We start from the raw sequence: 23,343 nt of genomic DNA, 5'->3' as shown, positions 1-23,343 counted from the left end.
AAAACAAAGGGGAACCATTTTCTCTCCTGGGAACAGATCACTAAGTTCCCATAAGGCAAAACAAAATTATGCAATGAGGCAAGACAATGTCCTGGGCATGTGGAGTCTTGCTGGGTGCTCTCAGCGCTCACATTCCACATGCAGCCTCCGTGCAGGAGAGCAGCACGGAATGGTGGAAGGCTCCACACCAAAACTCCACAGCTGTGCTACAGGAAAAGCGGGGTGAGCCCTCTCCACCCCATCCTGGCAGCAGCACCTCTGCTGGGTGGATGCTGGATGTGACCCAGAAGGAACTTCTGCTCTCAGCAGGGATCAGCAGATATCACTGGGGGGAAAGCTGATTCTTCATGTGGTGTGTGAAGCTGAGCATGGTGAGATGGGGACTGCAGCACAACTGTTTTATACCACCACAGTGACCCTGCCTTCTTTCTGTCAGCTCTAAGATTCATAGAATCATAGAATGGTTTGGGTTTGAAGGGACCTTGGAGATCATCCAGTTCCAACCATCCTGACATGGGCAGAGACACCTCCCACCAGCCCAGGTTGCTCAAGGCCTCATTCATCCTGGCCTTGAACACCTCCAGGGAGGGGCATCCACAACCTCCCTGGGCAGCCTGTTTTAGTGTCTCCCCACCCTCACTGTAAAGAATTTCTTTCTAACCTCCAGCCTAAGTTTCCTCTCCTCAAGAGAAAAATATTGGTGGGTAGATCTCCTGTAGCTCTCCCTGATGAGCCAGACCTCAAGCTGCTCTGATCTTAGGGTCAGTAGCTGAAGCATTTGCAAAAGGAAGGATCAATAATTGTGTTCCATTCTCCTAGGCACAAAGACAGGCAGGCAGGAGTCCTCTGCATCATTAGATTGAAATCCACCTTTTTATTGGGAGAGAGCAGTCTTGGCCATTCTGGTGGCTCTGGTCTTTCCCATCCATCCCCACGCTGCTGCTGTGGTCCCCTCATCCTCTTGCTCAGGATTCCTCAGTGGAAGCAGCCACTGCCAGGTGCCAACTTACACTGCACTCCTGCAAACCTCTCTCTACACATGCACACAGATGCAATACTACTGATAGGTTACTTACTGTGAGTAGATTGAGAGCAAACCCTATTCTTAGAGTGGGGGTTGAGTTGCTGTGCTCTTCTCCAGTATCAAACTGCAGACTAATTCTTAACAGGTGTTTTTCCAAGTGAGAAACTCTTCTCTCCAACCCAGTGAAAACCAATACCCCCAAACCAGTGAACAGTTTAAACCCTTCTCAGCTGTGGCACTATGACAATAGGCAGTTTATTATTTCCTATTAACACTGCTCCAATCCTCTTAAGAGAAGAGTCTTACCTGGATGGCAAGCTGGGTCAGACACTTTAATAACCACAGGTTATTTCCATCTGACACAGAAAATGCTTGGACTTGGAGCATGTGGTGTGAGATGGATAAAAGCCAGCAGCTCCAGTAAGAGAATGGGTTGGGTTGGATGGGACCTCCAAAGGGCATCCAGTCCAACCTCCATCCTCCACTAGATCAGGTTGCTCAGAGCCTTGTCCAGCCTCACCTTCAATATCTCCAGGGATGGGGCCTCAGCACCCTCCCTGGGCAACCTGTTGCAGTGTTCCAGCACCCTCATGGTGCAAGAACTTGTTCCTAACATCCAGACTAAATCTGCTCTAGTTTCAAACCATTGCCCCTTGTCCTATCACTGCAGGCCTTTGGAATCAGTCCCTCTGCAGCTTTCTTGTAGCCCTTTTCAGGCACTGGAAGGCTGCTATTAGGTCTCTCTGGAGCCTTCTCTTCAAGCTGAACACCCCCAGCTCCCTCAGCCTGTCCTGAAGCAGAGGCTCTCCAGCCCCCTCTGGGCCCTCTCCATCAGGTCTATGTCCTTCCTGTGTTGAAGGCTCCAGAACTGGACACAGCACTGCAAGTGAGGTCTCACCAGAGCAGAGGGGCAGAATTACCTCTGTTGATCTGCTGGCCACACTGCTTTTGATGCAGTCCAGGCTGCCATTGGGCACAGCAGCAACAAGCTTGAAGCAGAGCTGTGTGTTGTGTCCGTAGCAAAAGGAGCAGGCAATGTTCAGTGTTGAGGGTGGGCTGGAGGAGGATTTCAGTGCATAAAGGCACACAAAAAAACTGGAAAGGGATTAAGGAAATATCAATTCTCAGAATCTAAAGAAATATAAGTTCCTGTTGTTCTTCAGACTCACACTTCAAAGTGAGTTGGAGGGATGTGCAGTGTTTCTGTCTATGTGCTTGTGCTAATTGAAGCATTTTTATGCAGGCATTCAGTCAGCTTTATGCCTTAGCAGGTTTTCTGCTGTGCTAATTGTCTGTGCTGATTTTTTCCTCAGGCTTGGCTGTCTGTGCTTGTTTCTCTGCCCCTGTTTCACTGAAACACTGAGTAGCCCCTGCTCACAAATACTACATGCCAGTGTTGAAAAACTGGTAGAGAAGCTCACTTGGTCCCTTTTTATTTCAAGCATAAAGGTGAGTGGGGTTGTGCCTTGTGTGGAAAGGGAAGCTCAGCTCCCAAATTCCTCTGTGTGAAGTTATTGATATGTAGAAGGAGTCCCCCAAGCCCCTGGAGTTCTGCTCCTAAATAGGGCAGAGCTCAGAATGTCTGAAGGTCTCTGTGAGTCACGGCTGGGAAGCTCCTAATGATCTTAGTTATTTTTATTCATGCCTGATCCCGTGCATTACGCTGCCCTAATGCAGAGCAGCACCTCTGGCATCGCCCAGCAAGAGCACACAGCTCTGCTGGGGAAAACTGCAGGACAGAAAGGGCAAGGTGGGGAAAAAAAAAGTGAACCACAGCAATAAACTGAAGTAGCAGAACATCAAATAAAAGCACAGGAGAAGAAGAAATAAAACCAACCCACAAAGAGACAACAGCAAAGGTGACCAAAGGCCAACGCAAGCGAAGGACTTCTGAGGGTTTCCCTTTTGTTCCTTCTGGTTTTAACCTTGCCTGACAGAGAGGAATGGGACAGCAGTTCACCAACGCCGAGGGGGAGCAAGCAGAGATTGATGTTGCTGAATTGCAGGAGTGGTACAAGAAGTTTGTGGTTGAATGCCCCAGTGGGACCCTCTTCATGCACGAGTTCAAGCGGTTCTTCGGGGTCCATGATAACCACGAAGCAGCAGAGTACATTGAGAACATGTTCAGAGCTTTTGATAAGAACGGGGTAAGTGGTCAGGAGTTGCCACACTTGCTTGGCTAATTGATTGGCTAATAATTGTGCAAGCTGCCTTCTAATTTGGAGGTGTTCTGGTGCAATTCCCACTCCTGTTTCCGTGCTTCGTGAGACTAAGGTAAGGATGATGGACTTCCTAGGGCAGGGGGAGGAGGAGCAGGTGCTGTGCTCCTCTGTAGGAGCTGCTGGGGGTTTGTCTTCTCATAAATCTCTGCACAGAACGTCCCCTTAAGGGACTAAGGATGGATGAAAAGGCTGAAATTCAGGCTGTCACATTTGGAGGCAGTCTTGGTGATCAATTCTCAGGTGGCCAAGGCTGTTACATGGGGGAAAAACACCATTATCTGTTGAGCTGGAGGAGGGGATTGTAGCAGAGGAAAGCCCTGCTCAGGCTTGCTGTGCACTGGGGGAAGTTTGTGTGCAGTACCAACAGGTGGCCTGTAACAAAATATTGATATGTAGCCACTGGAAAGTGAAGGAATGCTGCACGATTCAGACATGCTGGTTTTGATTCCCTCTGCTGTATTTGTCATCAGACACCTGGGAAAAGTGGGCTTTCAGGTTTAGTGGCATACCCGTGTGCTGTGCAAAGCCAGCCCAGTCAGCTGGGCTCTGGCAGTTTGGATCCTCCAAAGAAGTGGCACAGAGCTGCCTTTTCCCATCTTGAAAGGGCAAAGCAACACTGCAGAATAGAATTAGAATAGAATTAACCAGGTTGGAAAAGAACTTCGAGATCATGGAGTTCAACCTATCATCCAACACCATCTAATCAACTCAACCGTGGCACTAAGTGCCTCATCCAGCCTCTTCTTAAACACCTCCAGGGATGGGGACTCCACCACCTCCCTGGGCAGCACATCCCAATGGCCAATCTCTCTTGCTGGGAAGAACTTCTTCCTAATATCCAACCTGAACCTCCCCTGGCACAGCTTGAGACTGTGTCCTCTTGTTCTGCTCCTGGGGGCCTGGGAGAAGAGCCCAACCCCTAGTGGCTACAACCTCCCTTCAGGGAGTTGGAGAGAGCAAGAAGGTCTCCCCTGAGCCTCCTCTTCTCCAGGCTAAGCAACCCCAGCTCCCTCAGCCTCTCCTCCCAGGGCTGTGCTCCAGACCCCTCCCCAGCTTTGTTGCCCTTCTCTGGGCACATTCCAGCAACTCAACATCTTTCCTAAACTTGCCCAAACAGCTCACCTGTTTTCCTGGAGCTTTTGGCTGTGTTCAAGGGGAGTTGTTTGTTGCTGTTTTATTAACAGAGCAAAAGGGAGGCAGGTCTGTTGGTTCTGATAGACCACTTTCCCTTAAGCTTCCTCTGAAACCAGTGGCAAAGCCACACTGTGGTGGCAACAAAAGCCAGCCTGTGAGAAAGGATGACGAAGCTGTGGGAGATGTGAGCAGGTCAGACCTGTCTCAGGATTTGATGTTGGCAAAACCTGAATTCTTGAGAAAAACAAAACAAAACACCAGACCTGAAGCTCCAGGTCTGAATCCTGGCCTCAAGTAGCACCAGAGGAGGTTTAAGTTGGATCTTAGAAGAAACTTCTTCCCTTGAATGGGTTCTCAAAGGCTGGAACAGGCTCTCCAGGGAGGTGGTTGAATCCCCATCCCTGGGGAGGTGTTTCAGAGCCACAGAGATGTGGTGGTGCTGAGGGCCATGGTTTAGTCCCAGGCTTGGTAGTGTTAGAGAATCGTTGGACTGGATGAGCTCAAAGGTCTCTTCCAGCCAAAATGATTCTGTGAGTCTGTTAATTCTGACATGGAAGCTGTGCAGAAAGGATTGCAGGGCAAACCTGTGCAGGAAAGGTTCCCACTCCCGCTTGGCAGTTCTCCCAATCAGACTGAAAATCAGGGTTTAGGGGGTGCTGGTACTTGAATTTAAGAGCAACCAGGATAGGATCCATATGTTTGCTTAAGTATGCCCATGGTATGGAATCTGTTGAGCTGGACCTGGCAGTCTAAAGGCTTATCTGTAACACAGCAACAAAACAAAACCAGCTCTCAGCTGTCTTTACATCCCTGCTGGCTTTGGAAGTGCAGTGGCACAGGTTTTGCTCACAGCTGCTGCAGAGCAGGTCGGTGCTGGGGGTGGGGGATGCACAGCTTAGACCTTCCCAGGGGGGTTGCTAACTGGGTCGGGAGGGCTGTAAGGTGACGAGGAACCCAGTTTAGCCCTGGGGCTGGTGGTGACCTGCAAGAGGGCCATCTGCTGGAGGCTGCCCAGGGAGTCCTCATCCCTGCGCCTGAGTTCTCAGGAGGTTGAGCACTCGATGTGAATCCTTGACTGGGGGTGTTCCTGCTGCGCCCTAAACGGTGACATTTGCATTGTAGTCTTCCTCAGATGAACCAGGATCAAACAAGGGGGTAGGATGGGAGAAATAAGTGATGGTGTGGTGTTGGTCTCAGCATTGAAGCAGCTGAGACCATTGAAAATGGCAATAACCTTCCCAAACAGTCAGTATCTCCTGCACTGACCCTCCTCTGCCTCCCCATCCTTATCACCTCGGGGTATCCACATTGATCTTTCTGGAGTCCCGGTGGCTGTCCCCTCCTCACTGTCAGATTGCTTTGCTCTGCACTCCTGATGAGCTCATCCTTGGTGCAGAGTGGTGTGGCTGTGGTACAAATCTGCTGCGAAGTGGCAAATAACTGCTGCCTGCATTCTCTCTTGGGCAGTTTCTTATCAGCTCTTCCCTGCTAAGTGCCATTCAGCTGCTGCTTTTGTTTCTCCAGGACAACACCATCGATTTTCTGGAGTATGTGGCTGCCTTGAATCTTGTCTTACGAGGCAAACTGGAGCACAAGCTGAGGTGGACGTTCAAAGTGTATGACAAGGATGGGAATGGCTGCATAGATAAACCTGAGCTGCTGGAAATTGTCGAGGTGGGTAGGCGTTGCCCAATCGCCCATTTGAGCAATCACAGCTCTTTGGCAATGTAATGATGTATCAGGGTTTGTGCTAATCAGGTTTCAAGGCAGCTGGGGATGGTGATGAAGTGAAAAGGCCTGACCCTGGTGAAAGGGATGTGTGCTCAGGGGGTTGGAGCCCGATGTGGTGGCTGAGGGACCACTGATACCCTCTGCAGGCTCCTGCTGAAGCTGTCCAGAAATGCAGCATCTGGATGCTGTTAGGTTCTCTCTTTCTGCTCTGCCTTTCCTTTCAACCTTTTTCACCAAGAGCCATTGCCCTGGCCAGTGGAGGTGGGTTTCACCCCGTGCCCCTTAGAGGAGCCGAGTTTCCTGCCTGAGTTGCTGGTGAAAACCCCTGAGAGGCACAAATCAGCACAGAAATCCCTGCTGCAGTTCTTTCTTTCTGGGTCTCTGTATGTTCTGCACTTGGCTTTCACTGGGGACTGTAAGGTGTGAGAGCAGGCAGGGGCTTAGCAGAGAGTGGGACACGGGGCACCTGGGTTCTGGCTTTGGTTGGTTGTGCTGGAGTCAGCCCTGCCCCACTGGTGCTGTGGCCCACCCTTGCAGGACTCATGAGATGTCATCCCTGGGCAACCAGCATTTTCAGCCTTGGGTGAAAAGCAGTCTTGAGAAGACATCAGCAATGGAGTGTGTGGAAAGTAGGTCGTTTGGGGTGGAAAGTGTCAACAGCTTGTTAGCTGCAGCACCAAGAGTGGGAGCATCTCAGGAACTTGTCCAGGGCAGCTTCAATTATAGTTTTGAGGTCAGACAGGAATTGGCTGGAGTTGTGTTAGGGCCTTGCTAATCCCCTCTCTGGGAAGAGTTTCAGGTAAACCCCTTCAGCCCAAGGTGTAAATGGCAGTTGGCATGGGAGGGGCAGATAAAATCTGCCCTTTTCCAGTGACAAAGTGGAACAGAAACTCTGGGTCATGGGATGTGCTAATATGGGTTTGATCTTGCAGCTTAGGCACAAGCTCCCTGGGAGAGGCTAAGTCCAGATGTGCCTGGCCTCAGATGCTAGAAGAACCCATACTCCAAAGTCAGGATTTTCCCCTCTGTGAAGCTCTTGCCTTGTTCTTTGCAAAGGAACCCTGATCAAAATGTGTCAGGAAAGTAGGAGGGCAGCAGCCTCAAAGAGTAACTGAAGCATTGTGCAGTCTGTGAGAGCTTCAGGTCAGAGGTTTCAGTAAAGGTTGAGTGGAAAATCATCTTAGACATGTTAAAACTGCAGCTCTTGGAACAGACCTTGATGCTGTTGGGAAGATACTGGAGTTCACTGCTCCTCTTTTTCACTGCTCCTCATTTTCCAGCCCCTCTCATAACCTGTGAACTTCTTTTCAGTCCATCTACAAGCTGAAGAAAGTGTGTCGGTCGGAGGTGGAGGAGAGGACCCCCTTGCTCACACCAGAGGAGGTTGTGGACAGGATATTTCAGTTAGTGGATGAGAATGGGGATGGTAAGTGATGCTCAGGTGTCAGCAGGTGTTCTCTGTGCTGGGCAGGCTGGCTGGGCTCGTGGTTCTCAAGAAACCAGGACCACTGGGCACACCGGACCTGGCTCTGGGCTGTTGGATGGAATCAAGAGGGACTCGGTGCAGCAGGATGAAATAATTGTCATGGTCACTGGCATGTAAAACACAGAGAGGTCCCTGCTCAGTCTGGGGTTTTGAGGACACACAGACCTCAGCCTCTAAAAGCCCCAGGTAGCCAGAGTGTAGGTCCCGGTCCCAGCACAGACAGCCTGGGTAAAGCCAGTGGCTCCAGTCAAACTGGAGCTTGCAGGGTGAGACTTGCCACCCTGCTGCAGGAGCATGTCTGAGCAGAGGCAGCACTTGGTGCCAGCCAGCAGGATGGGGTAGGTGTGGGTGCACCGGGTTGCAGCTGCCGGTTTGTCTTTGTTAGCTGCCCTGAAGCCCGGGGTGGGAGATGCAGTATGGCTTTGGTCACATTTATTACCGTGTTCTGTGAAGCACAGGTGGCTTTTGCTTCCTGCCTTCCTCTTGTCTTATCTGTCACGTTTTGTCTCCCCTTTTTGTCCTCCTCATCTCCTACACAGGGCAGTTATCCCTTGACGAGTTCATTGATGGGGCCAGGAGGGACAAGTGGGTGATGAAGATGTTGCAAATGGATGTCAACCCTGGGGGCTGGGTCACTGAGCAGAGGAGAAAGAGTGCTTTGTTCTGAGAAAGTTCTGGGAATGTGATGCTGACCACAACTGTGACTTACCCTAGGGTGGTAGTGGCTTTCCTTTTCCATACAACCTCAGCATCCAGGTGAAAACTTCAGTGCTTCAAGAAGCTCTATCACGACCTGAAACCCATCTGCTGCCTGCTGCTGGTACCCAGAGACTATTTTTGGCCCATGAATAAGTCTTTCTGTGTACATAACACCGTGTTTGCCAGCTCTGGTTTTTGGTTACACCCCAAGGAGCAAACTTTTGTGTGTGTGTGTGTGTGGCTTCTTGCAGTGGATGCTGGGCAAGGCTTTGTTCTGATGACAGATGGGATTGGGAAGCAAGGACTCCTGACACGGTGGTGCTGTCTCCAGGGCAGATTGGGGTTTGCATCATCCTTGCCTGAAGAGACACAAACACATCCAACCCAAAGGTGGCAGCAGAAGGACCCAAAGGTGGCAGCAGAACCCAAAGTGACAGCAGGACCCAAAGTGGCAGCAGAAGGACCCAAGTGACAGCAGAAGGACCCAAAGGTGGCAGCAGAAGGACCCAAAGGTGGCAGCAGAAGAACCCAAAGTGACAGCAGGACACAAAGGTGGCAGCAGAAGGACCCAAGTGACAGCAGGACACAAAGGTGGCAGCAGAAGAACCCAAAGTGACAGCAGGACCTGAAGTGGCAGCAGAAGGACCCAAAGTGACAGCAGGACCCAAAGTGGCAGCAGAAGGACCAAAGTAACAGCAGAAGGACCCAAGTGACAGCAGAAGGACCCAAGGTGGCAGCAGAAGAACCCAAGGTGGCAGCAGAAGGACCCAAAGTGGCAGCAGAAGAAACCAAAGTGACAGCAGAAGGACCCAAAGTGACAGCAGAAGGCCCCAAAAGTGGCAGCAGAAGAACCCCAAGGTGGCAGCAGAAGGACCCAAGTAACAGCAGAAGGACCCAAGGTGGCAGCAGAAGAAACCAAAGTGACAGCAGAACCCAAAGTGGCAGCAGAAGGACCCAAGTGACAGCAGGACACAAAGGTGGCAGCAGAAAGACCCAAGTGGCAGCAGAAGAACCCAAAGTGACAGCAGGACCCAAAGTGACAGCAGAAGGCCCCAAAAGTGGCAGCAGAAGAACCCCAAGGTGGCAGCAGAAGGACCCAAGGTGGCAGCAGAAGGACCCAAGTAACAGCACAAGGACCCAAGGTGGCAGCAGAAGAAACCAAAGTGACAGCAGAACCCGAAGTGGCAGCAGAAGGACCCAAGTGAGAGCAGGACACAAAGGTGGCAGCAGAAGGACCCAAGGTGGCAGCAGAAGGACCCAAGGTGGCAGCAGAAGAAACCAAAGTGACAGCAGAACCCAAAGTGGCAGCAGAAGGACCCAAGTGAGAGCAGGACCCAAAGGTGGCAGCAGAAGGACCCAAGGTGGCAGCAGAAGGACCCAAGTGACAGCAGAAGAGGTGCTCTGACAGACTTGATGCACACAGGAGCTCTGTGTCTGTGTTTAGTAGAATTAAATGTCAAGGGAGAAGTGCTGAGCACCAGCATATTGCTCTCAAAAGCAAGCAGTGGACTGTAGGTGCCAGCCAAGACAGCTCCCAGAGCTGAGGCCAGCCTGCTGTGTGGGCTGGGCAGGTGGAGCAGCCAACTTCCAGCATCTCTCCCATGGACCAGAGCCTGCTTCCTTCGACCTGTTCAGAGCCCTGGGGCTGTGAGGCTGGAAAAATGCTTTTTCCAAGCAGTGAGGAGCAGCAGCAGCAGGAGGAATTGTACCTCCTCCTCACAGCCACATTTAGAGGCCAGATTTGCACAAGTGTAGTTCTGCTCCTTTGGAGCCTTCTTCTTCCCAACTCATCACTCCAGAACAGCTTTTCCTGCCCTGTGAAGACTGAGCTCTGAGAGCTCCACGACTCTCACTGCACTGGGGGAGGTAAAAGGAGGGACAAGGGAAGAGCAGAGTTCTGCCTGGCAGTGCCCCTGCAGTGGGAGGATTGGTGCTGCTTTCTCAGCAGGATCACAGAAGGGAACAAGTGGCAGGGAATCCAAGGGAGTTGCTGCAGTCCAGTGGTTTTACACTGGGCTTAACTTAGCCACAGATTATAGATATAAAAACCTGGAGCAGCTGTAGGCTGAGCTCTGCTGTTCTAGCCCAGATTCCCACATGTTGTGGAAAGAGAATTTGGGTTGCACCAATATTTTCACTTCAGTTCTTTGAGAGTCTTTGGTTTCTTTGCAAGGGAAACTTCCCCAGGGATATAACCATGAGCTTGCCTGGTTTGTTTTCATTTTCCCATGGGATCAGTGGGCCAGGTCATACCCATGAGGAGATTTGCAACCCCCCCTCCCACCCACCCACCCTACCCCCTCTTATTTGTTTTTCTGTGGCCTTTCATTAGGGTTGTAGGATCCTTCAGTAGTTGGTGAGCTCTCTGGTTTGTGGTCTTGTCACTTCAACCAGTGTTTAAATTCAGGACCATGAGGAAAAGTGGTCAGGATAAGACACAGGCAATGCTAGAGTTCAAATGCACCTCCATTTCCCCTTCTAAAACAGCCTTTCCAAGAGTGCTCTGTAAATATGCACTAGCTCGTGGTGTGCTTATCAGAGCTGATTAGATTCCCAGCTCATGCTGTCAGGCAGCTCTTTAAAGCTCAGCTCAACAGTTTAGCAGCCAAAGATCTGAAAGGGAAAAATCTGACTTGAGAGCTTGGAAGAAAAGATTCACTTGACTGGAGTGCTGTGTCCAGCTCTGGAGTCTTCAACACAGGAAGGACATGGACCTGATGGAGGAGGGCCAGAGGAGGGCTACAGAGATGGCTGGGGGGCTGGAGAACCTCTGCTACCAGGACAGGCTGAGGGAGCTGGGGATGTTCAGCCTGGAGAAGAGAAGGCTCCAGGCAGACCTTAGAGCCACCTTCCAGTACCTGAAGGGGCTACAAAGAAGGCTGCAGAAGGACTGATTCCAAAGGCCTGCAGTGGTAGGGTGAGGGGCAATGGTTTGAAATTAGAGCAGATTTAGTCTGGATGTTAGCAACAAGTTCTGCACCATGAGGGTGCTGGAACACTGCAGCAGGTTGCCCAGGGAGGTAGCTGAGGTCCCATCCTTGGAGGTACTGAAGGTGAGGCTGGACAAGGCTCTGAGCAACCTGATCTGGTGGAGGATGTCCCTGCTGATTGCAGGGGGGTTGGACTGGATGCCCTTCGGAGGTCCCTTCCAACCCAACCCATTCTCTTACTGGAGCTGCTGGCTTTTATCCATCTCACACCAGATGCTCCAAGTCCAACCATTTTCTGTGTCAGATGGAAAGAGATGACCTGTGGTTGTTAAATTTTGGACAAATGTTTTCAGTGGAGGACACAACACTCTAATTCCTTACACCTCAGCCTCTCACCCAACACAACTCACTCTGCTCCTTGCACAGTTCAGTGGATGTCTGGTTGCTGCAGCTGCAACACTGCAGGTTTGCTTTGATGCTTCAAACTCTTGCTCTGCTCACCTGGCTGAGGCATGGGTGGAGATGTTCCATGTCCCTGCAGCAGCAGTCCTCAGCTGAGGTGGTAGAGGGCATCCTAGCACCAAGCACATGGGGTGGCTGCTGGGAGAGGTTTTGTAACATCAATTTAATAAAGATCTATTTATGAAAACATGGTTGGGGGATTTTTGTTTTCCCCTCTTAGAATGAAGGCTGAGACCTCTGTAAGCAGCTGGCCAAAGCTGGAGGCTTTGAGACATAGTGAATTTAGGGGAGGTGGAGCAGCCAGCCTGGGTGAGGCAAAAGAGAAGGCAGAGATGGTGATGCTACTGCAGATGCAGAGCAGGAAAGGAGTCTCTTCAGTTTAACTTCCACCCGATGGCAGAGGAAAGCAGAAGTGTGGCATGAAAAGCAATCAATTGCTAATGGAATTTGAGATAGGGGCTCACAAGCTGAGCTGCCAGTGCTGCAATCAGCTAGCTGATGGCTTTTAACCCTGTCAGCACTGAAACAGGAACCTCAACGGACTTAGGGCTCCAAGCCAGCATTGGCCTGGGCAGCAGGATGGTTCCACCTTCTCTGGCCTGGACATGCCTGGGCACAAGGTGGGCAATGCCTGTGTCAGTGCTGGCATCACCCAGTGGAAAATTGTCCCTCTTATCAGTTGTGTAATCTTTTGTCAAGGTGCTTTAGTCTTAGTCCTATTTTAAAAGCCATTGGTATAAGCTCTTTGATCTCCTCCCCAGCTCAGTTCCACCTTCACATCAAGCCACTGATGTCAGGCACTTTGCATAATCCATTTTTCCAGCCTTACAGCCCAGCTGCAATTGGATTTGCCTGATAGGATTTCTTTTTGGGTCTAAATGGGGAAAGAGGATGGCTTGGGAAAGGCAAATGTCAGGTGGCTCTGCTGAGCTCCTGCCATCTGCTCTGACGCTGGATGCCCCTCAGGTTGGGTGGGACTGAAGGTGGAATAATCAGATTAGAAAGCTGAAGGTAAGGCTGTAGCTGAAGGGGGCTGGTGGGGAGAGGCACCAGGGAACAGAAGCCCAGGAGGCATCACATCCCAAAGTACTCTGGGGAGTGCATTCCCTGGGCAAGCCCTGAGCACAAATCACGAAGCTGAGAAGGGAAGAGGAGGAGTCCAGCCCCGTGCTTGGTTTGTTGATACACCGAGAGAGTCTCCCCTGGCTGGCAGGGGTTTGGTGGCTGGCCAGGGGAAAGGTTTGTGTCCAGGTCATTCCCAAAGCAGCTTCCCCTTGAAAATGTCAGGTTGGAAAGCAGAGTGGCAGTGCCAGGGCTTGCACAGCCCTGTGCTGGTCACTGTAGGGATGTCTTGAGGTCTCACCACATGGGCTCATGTTCTCAGAGCACCCACAATCAGCTCCAGCAATTTGGGGCAATACCTTCTCTTCCCTCTTCTCTCTCTCCTTTCCTCTCCCCTCTGCACTTCTCTCTCTCTCCACTTCTCTCTCTCTCTCCACTTCTCTCTCTCTTCTCCACTTCTCTCTCTCTTCTCCACTTCTCTATTTTCCCCTTCTCTCTTCCCTCTCCATTTCTCTTTCCCCTCCCTACTTCCCTCTCTCTTCTCCCCTTCTCTCTTCTCCCCTTCTCTCTTCTCCCCTTCTCTCTTCTCCCCTTCTCTCTTCTCCCCTTCTCTCTCCTCCCCTTCTCTCTCCTCTCTCCCCTCACCATTTCTCTCTCCCCTCTGTACTTCTCTCTCTCTTCTCCACTGCTCTCTTCTCCCCATTTCTCTTCCCTCTCCCCTTCTCTCTCCCCTCTTCTTGGACAGAGGGATATGGAAGGAAATACACCTAGCATGCAGGGTAGCCCTGCTCTGGGGCAGAGCCCACCCAAGACCCCTCCCAACTGTGGGCAGTCCTTGAATCCATGATTTCTGCATCCCTCCAAAGCCAGCTGTGGATTGCTGGTGTTTTGACACCTCAACCCCAGTGAGATAAACACCACGGTGCTGCCAACAGTCACTCCCTGGGTGGCTTTAGTGTGGCTGCAACTCTCCATCCCGACCCTGTCTCAGGGACCTGTCCCAGGTCACTGCAGAGAGGGGGCAGAGCTGGGACCTGACCCAGCTTCAGGCTCCTGGAGCAGCTGGGCTGCCTCTCACTCACCACCGAGGCTGTCCCAGGAGTGAGCAAAGCGTCTGTGGCTGCCACCCCCGTTTTAAAATGAGTGAGTGATGCCTGAGTTAGGGCAAAGAGAGTCACAACATTCGTTTTTAATTAGTTTTAATTCGCTTTCTTAGAGGCTGAAAAAACATCCTCTGGAGAGAGACGCTGAGGTGTGAGGAGTGCCCTGGGCCAGCCAGCAGCTCAGGGACAGCCCTTTGGGAATAGCTTTGCCTTCATACATAGAAATGAGGCTTTGTGGGGGCTGCTGCTTCCAGCTCCTTCGGCTTGCAGAGCAGAGAGGGGCTCAGGGAGGAAGTGGCAGGGCTGAACATGTCTCTCTGGAGGAGGAGGAGGTGGGTGCAAGGAAGCCTATGCTGAGCTCTGCTCCCTCCTCATTGCTGCTGTGAAGATGAAGCACAGGGAGTATGGTGATGTTTTTATTTGTGGAGGAGTTAGCTGTGCTGCAAGGAGGAGCATTGCACACTGAGTAAACAGCTCAGCCTGGCTCTAAGAAGATGTTTGCAGCCTGCTCTGTCTCACACTGGTGTGAGAGGGGTGGCTGGACAAGCTGGACCATCAACAGGTTCCTCTCTGGCCTTTGGTTTCCGTGTCTGCCCAACAACCATAGAACCCAATCCAGGCTGTGAGGGGCAGCAGCCAGCAGGGCTGTGTCTGTGCATCCTGCACTTGCTGCCTGTCTGGGTGGAAAACAGGGACAGGAGGGAGCTATGGGGCTGCCAGACCTGGCCCAGGAAGCAGAAGGTGCTGAGGAATGCAGGTGGGTAAAGCAGAGCTCTACAAGAGTGAGTTGTAGGACTACCCAGGGGGGAGGTTTGACTAAAGCAAGCTGAGCACTGAGCTGTGCTGCTTGGTGCAGGGGAGGTCAGAAGGGCAGGCAGCACCCATGGGATGTGAGCAGCCAGAGCAGCCTCTTTCCTAGGCTGCTTCTGAAGGAACCAGAAGCAAGGAGAAGGAAACCAGAAGAAACCAGAGCCCTCCCCTTGCCTGTGCTCTTCTGGCAGAGGAACTCTCGCAGTGAAGCCAAACCAAAGCACCTGCAGGAGCCAGTTCATCTGACCTGCTGGAAACGAGAGTGATTGATTCAAAGAGAGCAGAAGCAGACCCTGAAATAATCTTGTAAAACATCTTTATTAATTCACTAGAAGATTGGAAGTACAAAAGCTTCCAGGTCAAGCACTGTCAAATGAAGAAGACAGCCAGGAAAACGCTCAGAAAGTTGCTTAGGACTTGCGAGCATCCAGTGCTAAATGAGGAGTCCTTCAGCTAGGCAAGAAATCATCCCTGGTGGCCCTCGCTGCCCCTCCACGCCTGCAGCTTGTTCCCATCGGATGAGGAAACTCCTCTGGAGGAGCAGCCGAGGCTCAGCCCCGGCCGGGCGCGGGGGCGCGGCCGCTGCTCGGCAGCCTCCCTTGTGCGTGCGCTGGGTCCTGGCTGCAGCCCCCGCTCCTGCCGCCGCCGCCTGGCGCCTGCAGAGGAGGTCGCTGTGCCCGGGATGCTACAGTCAGGGGTTTATTCCACGGGGGACAGTCCTTGAGCCCACAGTACCGTGGCTGTGCCCCTCGCCTGCCTCGGGATGCTCGTGGCATGGGTGCTGCGTCTGGCCCCTCGCTGGCAGCGTTTCCCTGCCAGCTGCTCTTGTGGTGAAAACCTCCTGATGTTCAAGGCTGACACGGAGCATAAGGTGCAGGAGAGTTTCAGTTTATTGCACAGCTCAGGAGACTGCAGGAATATTCCTACAGGCTTGCAAAGCTCTGCCCCCCCACGCCGGGTGGCTGCTGCTGCAGCCTGTGGTGGTTTAACACAGCCCTTCCTGATACTGCAAGGAGAAAATGCCCTTAAAGTTCAGACAGCTGGTGAGAAAGGCACCATTCTGTGGGCTTAATGCTCTCTAAACAAAGGAAAGTCAACTGCCTTCTCCACTCTCCTTCTTCTAGCCCACAGAGGTCTGGATCTGGCAGTGTCACTAATGATTGCTAACTGAATGGTAACAAATCAGGGAACCGAGGACCAAATCTGCTGATCTCCTGCTCTGGAAACTGATATGGGAAGAGAAGGTTCAGGTTTGCCCCCTGGGTTTTGTGCATGTGTCCTTTGTGGACTCCCTCTCACCAGGACAAGGGGCTGGGCGGCCCTGGGGTTCATCCCCAGTGCAGATGCTGGTGTTGGCCACTGCCCGGGGTGAGTTCTGAGGCTCCTCTCAGGACCCAGCCTCACCGAGGTTCCTCTCCTTGGTGCATCCTCTCTTGCCATATCCAGAGGTCCCACGGTCTCCTTGGCAGTCCCAGGAGTAGATGTGTGCTTGCAGCACAAGGAGCCACCATCCCAGCACCCCTTCTTCACAGCAGCCTGTCCTCTCACCAGCTCACCAGTGCCTGGTGAGCCCCGGGCTCCCCTGAACCCTCTGCCAGAGGAGCAGCACCTTTGGAGCAGAGCCCGGTCCCTGCACTAGCAGGATAGTCTATGGCTGGTGGCAGTGGTGCTGGGACAGCTCACCAGCTCCCACAGCCACAGCCTGACTTGTCTTTATAATGCAAGGGGGAAAGGTGGAGGCAATGGGAAGGTGTCCAGGAGCCTACTGGGCATCTTCTGCCTCCTGCCCTGCCTCGTGTGGGTTCTTCCCATCGTTCTGGATCAAGCGGACGATGTGCGTCAGGTCCAGGCTGCGGGTGAGGATGTCCAGCAGCACTTCATCCTTCTGCACACCCTCCATGAACTCTTCCAGGGAGAGCTCCCCTGTGTTCAGAGAAAGGGCTGTTAACTCCTGCACCTTGCAGCAGCCCCCCAGGAGCTTTACATCCACTATAAAATGGGGTCCCAGCTCTGTGTGCCCCCAATCCCATTGCAGATGAAGCAATCCCCACCCTGTGCAGATCCCCACCCTGCCAGTGTCACAAGGGGCAGTTTGCAGTGTCACAAGGGGCAGTTTGCAGTGTCCTCTCGAGCTGGCTGCAGCCCAGGGAGGGGATGAGGAGCTAAACCTTCACAGAGAGCCACCCTCCCCCAGCTGTCCTCATGTCCTGGTGTTTTGGGACATCTGGCATCTGGGATTGCTCTAGCAGGCTGAGCCCTGTGTCCAGAGAAGGGCAACAAAGCTGGTGAAGGGTCTGGAGAACCGGGCTGGTGAGGAGTGGCTGAGGGATCTGGGAGTGTGTAGCAATAGCATGAGAGGAAATTGCCTCAAATTGCACCAGGGGAGGTTTAGGTTGGACATGAGGAACAACTTCTTGACTGCAAGAGTGGTCAGGGATTGGCACAGGCTGCCCAGGGAGGTGGTGGAGTCACCACCCCTGGAGATGTTGAAGAAACCCACAGCCATGACACTTGGGGACATGGTGGTGTTGGGCTGGTGGTTGGACTTGATGATCCTGGAGGTCTCTTCCAACCTTAACATTTCTGTGTCTCTAAGGGGGAAGCAGGAGCAGCACTGGCACTGCACAGGGGAGTTCCTCACCGTCTCCATTGATATCTATCTTGTCAAACACCATGTTGGTGAACTCCTCGGCCGTCATCGTCTCGTTGCAGCGGTTGATGGCTCGAATAGCCTGGAGGGGAAGGAGGACACAGAGGACAATTCCTGAGCATTGTGCAGATCTGTCTGTCCACTGGTACAAACAGCTAAGTGGCAAGACACAAGAGGCCAAACCCTTCTGCAGGCAGTTGAGCTTTCATAGATTCATTGAATGGTTTGGGTTGGAAGGGACCTTAAAGACCATCCAGTGCCAACCCTGCCGTGGGAGGGACACCTTCTGCTGGACCAGGCTGCTCAAGGTTGTGGGAGGAAGAGGTCCTTTCTGAAAACCAGAGATTAAAGGCACTGCAAAAGGCAATCAGTGCATTAAGAGATTAAGTGGGCATGCTGGGGTAAGCCAGGAGCCCTTCACCTCTGCCAAGCCTTAGATTAAACTCAAGGGCTTATCTCAGCTGGGTTTCGGTGGACGTGGTTGAACAACCTGCAGTGAGGAGAGCAGGGCTTGCTGCATGCTGGAGCATGCAGGGTGTGGGGTGCTCCAGACAGGTCCAGCCAGGATGGTCAGCCTGGTGGGAGGACTGGCAGAGGTCAAGCAGCAGTGCCTACTAATTTACCAGGGAGTTGTCTTTTGGGTTGGAATGTTCCTCTGACAGCCTTTCTGTTGGAATATTCCTCTTCCAACCTCTCTGTTGGAACATTCCTCTTACAGCCTTTCTGTCTGCCTGCATCTCATGACATCCTCTGGGGTAGGATGGAAGGAGCTGAGGCCACTCACTTTGATGATGTTGAGCAGTTCCCCCCGGTCAATGCAGCCATTCCCATCCACGTCATAGAGCTTGAAGTACCACCGCAGCTTCTGATCCACCTTCCCTTTCAGGACCAGGCTCAGAGCTGCCACATACTCCATGAAGTCTATGTAGCCATCCTAAAAAGCAGAAGGTTAGAAGCTAGGTGAGATTAAAAGCAGCCAGGCAGCAAGCCCTGTGAGGAGAGGCTGAGGGAGCTGGGGTTGCTTAGCCTGGAGAAGAGGAGGCTCAGGGGAGACCTTGCTCTCTACAGCTACCTGAAGGAAGGTTGGGGACAGGCAGAGGTTGGTCTCTTTTCCCAGGCAACCACCAACAGAACAAGAGGACACAGTCTCAAGCTGTGCCAGGGGAGGTTTAGGCTGGAGGTGAGGAGAAAGTTCTTCCCAGAAAGAGGAATTGGCCACTGGAATGTGCTGCCCAGGGAGGTGGTGGAGTCCCCATCCCTGGAGGTGTTCAAGAGGGGATTGGATGTGGCACTTGGTGCCATGGTTTAGTTAGTCAGGAGGTGTTGGGTGATAGGTTGGACTTGATGATCTCTGAGGTCTTTTCCAACCTCATTGACTCTATGATTCTATGATTCAGTGATTTTCCTGCTTGCTTTTGGAAGTCCTCACTGGAGGTCTTCAGTGTGTGGCCACCACCCTGAGAGCAGAGAGCTGGCAGGGCATGGTGCTTGGGTTATGGTTGGACTCGAGGAGTCTTTTCCAACCTTGATGATTCTATGATCTCCTGCATGCCCAGCAGTGAAAGCTGATGTACTCTGTGCTGAGAGCTCCACATCAGTCTGTGGTTGGGCTTGGCCTTAAAAGGTCTCTCCCAGGCAAAATGGTTCCATGGCTCAGTGACTCCATGATGCCATGCAGAGCCCTTGTGTGTCCATAACCAAGGGACCAGGTGTGTGCCTGGCCTGGGGACTAACCAAGCCTGGCCTGTGCTGCAGGAACCTCTTTATGCAAAGTGGTGGCAACCCAGAGGTCAAAGAGGAGCAGCCTTATGCAGATGAGCCCCTGTGGATTACCTGACCTCATCCTGCTTGCACACACCTTCAGCTCTTTTCTGCTGCAAGGGGGATCCTGCATGCAACCCTCCAGCAGAAGAAGGAGCTCAGGAATTACCCCAGCAGGTTGCTGCCAGCTCAGGAGGGGAAGGAGCTGCTCTGTCTCGGTGCTGTTTGTGTGCCTGCTCCGCGTTTGTCACGTCAGAAGCATGAACAGTTTTATCTTTGACTTTCCTCCTGGCTGTTTGTCCACCGTGGTGTTAGAGACATTCAGCTGGGTGCACAAACAGCTCTCCAGCCAGGGTCGTGGTACCAGTGCAGAGCTGTGCTGGGGTGAGCCCATGTGCCACCACTCTGCCCTGCGATGGTCACAGCTTTAGGACATGGTGCTCACCGCTGAGCACTCTGATGGCACAAACCATTGAGATACAAAGCACCCTGCAGGGACTGGAAACCAGGACTGGAAACCATGGGGAGTCATTAAGAGGGAGTAAGCCACGGTCTGGTCAATGAACAAAGCCACTGCACCACAGGGAGGGTTCAGGAAGAGATCATCTGCTCTATCCCACTGCCAGATTAGCTATGAATAGCTGCTGAGCCCCATTCTCAGCAGGATTTCCTGGGCACCACTTCCCTCTCCACGTGTGCACCCAAACAGGGAGCAGTGAGCAAGGTAAAGCTCAAGGCACAAACAAAATACCTGAAGGACTTGGAGCTGCAGCTTTTTCAGTGGGAAGCCCTCTGGGTCGGCATCAACCTTCCCCTGACACTTCTCACATGTGCTGCAGCTTCAAAGCATTTGCAAGCAACAGAGGATGCTGTTTCCTCTTGGAGACAGAACATCCATCTGCCTCTCTGGCACAGCTCCTGAGCTGGGCAAACAGCATTGCCAACATGGGCAGGAGCTCCAGGACTGCTGGAGTCAGGCCCAAGGTGCAAAACCTCCTTGAGGGAAGCAAGGGCCTGAGCTCCTTATCAGATGGGGCCAAGCAGAGGTGAGAACCCCAATGGACTCCAATCCATTTCTAATTAACACAAAGGAAAACCCAACCAGCTCCCTGCAGGAGCAACCAGCTCACCCCACACCATGTGCCTCAGGAGCTGGCTGCCTCTGCAGCACTGGTTCTCATGCTGCTCACTTTGTCCTCACTGTCACAGCAGTCACTACTGAAGGATCAACCACAGATCCATAGAATTGTTTGGGTTGGAAAAGACCTCAAAGCTCATTGAGTCCAACCACCAACCCAGCACCACCATGACCACTGAAACCTAGAGTGAAAGAATGGCTTAGGTTGGAAGGGACCTTGTAGGTCATTTACTCCAACCTCCCTGCCATGGGCAGGGACACCTCTCAATTACACTTGGTTGCTCTCAGCCTCATCCAACCTGGCACTGAACAGCACAGAATCACAGGATGTTAGGGGTTGAAAGGGACCTCCAAAGATCATCCAGTCCTGCCAAAGCAGGATCACCTATACCAGGTCACAAGGAATGCATCCAGGTGGGTTTTGAATAACTCCAGAGAGAGAGAGAGACTCCACAGCCTCCCTGGGCAGCCTGCTCCAGATCTCACCACCCTCCTACTGAAGAACTATGCCATGGCTGCACAGTTCTTGAACACCTCCAGAGATGGTGACTCCACCACCTCCCTGGGCAGCCTATTGCAATGCCCAGGGCACACCATTCTGGAGGGGTCACAGACTGCCAGCTCAAGCCCACTCTCTGAGTCACTCCACACCGAAACACCCAGGCTAGGAGCGGTCTGGTTTCTCCTGCAGCAGTCAGCAGGTGAAGAGCTACTTTACAAAACTGATTTTACAGCTGATGAGGAGAATCAAGAATGCTGCTATGATTCAAGGAGAATCATACAACCATATGATTGGAAGGGACCTCAAGGATCATAGAATCATAGAATCGATAAGGTTGGAAGTGACCTCAAAGGTCATCAAGTCCAGCCTGTCACCCAAGACCTCCTGACTACTAAACCATGGCACCAAGTGCCACATCCAATCCCCTCTTGATCACCCAGTTCCAACCCCCCTGCCATGAGCAGGGACACCTCCACACTAGATCAGGTTGCTCAGAGCCACATCCAGCCTGGCTGCAAGAACCTCCAGGGTTGAGGCTTCCACCACCTCCCTGAGCAACCTGTGCCAGTCTCTCCCCACCCTCCTGGGGAAGAACTTCTTCCTAACATCCAATCTCAATGCATTTTTTTCCCATTCCCCCCAGTCCTTTCACTCCCTGACACCCTCAAAAGTCCCTCCCCAGCTTTCTTGTAGGCTCCCCCAGCCTTAGAGCCCCGACCTGTGCCGCACAGACCCAGAAGCCGCCCCGAGCTGTGGCAGGAGCAGCCCCGGCGCAGCCCCAGCGGGGAGGGCAATGTTTACCTTATTGAAGTCAAACGTCTCAAACATTTGCTCAACGTATTTGTTGGCTGAGGGACTCAGGTTTTTCAAGCCAAAAAACTGTTTGAACTCATAGAGGGTGAGCTGGCCAGAAGGACACTCCGTCATGAACTTCTTGTACCACTGGTGGCACTCGGTGGTGCTCAGCTCCTCCACGGACTTCCCATCCATGTTCCCCATCTCCACAGCAAGTGCTGGTCGCTTTGCAGCCCCCTCTCCTCACCCCCCAGGGCAAGGAAAATAAGTCAATGGATGTTTTCTAAAGCCTGAGGCTTTCTTTTCAACGTGGCTTCTTGCCTTTGGAGTCCAAATGTGGCAGCAGGGCAGGGAGGATGATGTCGGGAAGCAAGCAAAGGGCTGTCCCAGCTGGGTGTTGGTGGTGATGGATGCAGAAGGCACCTCTCCTAGGAGGATGCAAAAGGCACCTCCCCTAGGTAGATTCAAAAGCACAAAACCCTCTTTGGGCACGAGGGTGATATTTAAGTCCCCAGCAAATCCCTCCCAAGCCAATGAGGCGACGGGGCTCCTGCTGGGCATTAAGAGTTCAGGGTTAAAATAGAAAGGAGGTAAAATGGGAAAGTCTTGCAGATTACAGGCCCAGCAGGAGATTAGGAGGGTGGAATTTTTCCCTGTGATGATGTAATCTCCTAATCCACTTCATTAATGATTTTGTGTGGGGCCACATGAGCAGTAACTTCTGCAAACAAGGCAGAGGAAGAAGAGAGAACATCACTTGAGGAGTCTCTTAGTCTTCCTCTGCCTAGAGGATTTCCAGATGGAGCTGTCAGTTGAGCCTGAAGGTCATGGAATGGTTTGGGTTGGAAGGGACCTTAAAGATCATCCAGTTTCAACCTCCCTGCCATGGGCAGGGACAGCTCCCACCAGCCCAGGCTGCTCAAGGCCTCATCCAACCTGGTCTTGGACACCACCAGGCAGGAGCCATCCTGGGCACCCTGTTCCAGTGTCTCCCCACCCTCAGTGCAAAGAATTTCTTTCTAATGCCCAGTCTAAGTCTACCCTCATGGAGGGGGAAGCAGCATTTCAGGTGCTCCAAGAGATGCTCTCTGAGCTAAGTTTGGTGTGGGGAGGCAACCACAGAAACATTGCTTTGAATGGGAAAGCTTCAGGTGCTTTAACTGCAGACACCAGATGCTGTGATCCTCTCTCAGGAAGCTCCCTCCCCACCCAGCTGCTGGGTCCTGCTGTTTGCCCCTCCTGAAGCTGCAGAGGTGAGGATTCACTGGCAGCAGAAGTTTGGGGCTGGATAATCCCTGAGGTCCCTTCCAAGCTGGCATTCTATGAATGAATCTGTGAGTGAAATGCATTCCAGGAACCTCTTAGATTGCTTAGCTCACAGAGGCTTTTTCCAGTCCCTTCCAACCTAAACCATTCTATGGATGTATGAAACGTGGACACAGCCTCACCAGCTGCTTCAGGAAGGATTTGCTGAGGGTGCCTCCAGTTCTCCAGAGCCTGCTGGAGGAGAGCTGCAGGGGTGAATTTCAGCTCCAGTTACCATCACATTGCAGAGTGCCACAGGTGAAACCTGCCTCTCCATGCACTCCAAACAACTCTTTGCCTGTGTCTGGGACAGATGATGTCCTTGCAGAGAAGCAGCAGAGTTTAGGCTCAGCTGAAAACTCTGGTGAAACCCTCCCAGCTTTTGCAGCATGTGCTAAGCCAGGCTTGTGCAGATGAGCTGGCTGGGTGGCCTTCCATGCCATGCCTTGCTCTGCTGACACCCAGTGCCCCTGTATGAGCAGCTGGCAGTGTCAGGACAAGCTGGATGGGGGGTTTTAGAGCAAAATGC

General features: G+C 52.5%; 3 protein-coding genes across 10 annotated transcripts; 1 reads left to right on the top strand and 2 right to left on the bottom strand.

Moving 5' to 3' along the window:
• Positions 1 to 2,690: 2,690 nt before the first annotated feature.
• On the top strand, positions 2,691 to 11,877 carry GUCA1B (guanylate cyclase activator 1B). Of its 8 annotated transcripts, none has more exons than XR_010989897.1 (5): positions 2,691 to 3,171; positions 5,905 to 6,054; positions 7,423 to 7,537; positions 8,137 to 8,686; positions 8,849 to 11,877. XR_010989897.1 is itself a non-coding variant. In XM_068159581.1 (4 exons), exons 1-4 carry the CDS (start codon positions 2,968 to 2,970, stop codon positions 8,262 to 8,264), a joined length of 597 nt encoding a protein of 198 aa, XP_068015682.1. In that variant the 5' UTR covers positions 2,691 to 2,967; the 3' UTR covers positions 8,265 to 11,877. The 8 variants fall into 8 exon arrangements, 1 of the variants encoding a protein (XP_068015682.1); XR_010989899.1 differs by having other exon boundaries at positions 8,137 to 8,708; positions 9,637 to 11,877; XR_010989896.1 differs by having other exon boundaries at positions 8,137 to 8,708; positions 8,787 to 11,877.
• LOC137451711 (uncharacterized) lies at positions 8,429 to 11,740 on the bottom strand. The gene is made up of 4 exons (XM_068159412.1): positions 11,728 to 11,740; positions 8,928 to 9,730; positions 8,609 to 8,848; positions 8,429 to 8,455 (listed from the first exon to the last, which is right to left on the bottom strand). The coding sequence occupies exons 1-4, from the start codon at positions 11,738 to 11,740 to the stop codon at positions 8,429 to 8,431; spliced, it is 1,083 nt and encodes a 360-aa protein (XP_068015513.1).
• A 3,085-nt stretch (positions 11,878 to 14,962) lies between the features above and the next one.
• On the bottom strand, positions 14,963 to 21,994 carry GUCA1A (guanylate cyclase activator 1A). Its single transcript, XM_068159580.1, has 4 exons — positions 21,516 to 21,994; positions 18,098 to 18,247; positions 17,305 to 17,395; positions 14,963 to 16,586 (listed from the first exon to the last, which is right to left on the bottom strand). Exons 1-4 carry the CDS (start codon positions 21,711 to 21,713, stop codon positions 16,426 to 16,428), a joined length of 600 nt encoding a protein of 199 aa, XP_068015681.1. The 5' UTR covers positions 21,714 to 21,994; the 3' UTR covers positions 14,963 to 16,425.
• Positions 21,995 to 23,343: the final 1,349 nt, after the last annotated feature.

The sequence above is a fragment of the Melanerpes formicivorus genome, unplaced genomic scaffold, assembly GCF_026170545.1.
Source record: "Melanerpes formicivorus ecotype bairdi unplaced genomic scaffold, bMelFor1.0.p_v2 SCAF_46, whole genome shotgun sequence".
Classification (NCBI taxonomy): domain Eukaryota; kingdom Metazoa; phylum Chordata; class Aves; order Piciformes; family Picidae; genus Melanerpes; species Melanerpes formicivorus.
This window is presented reverse-complemented; position numbering and strand designations above follow the sequence as displayed.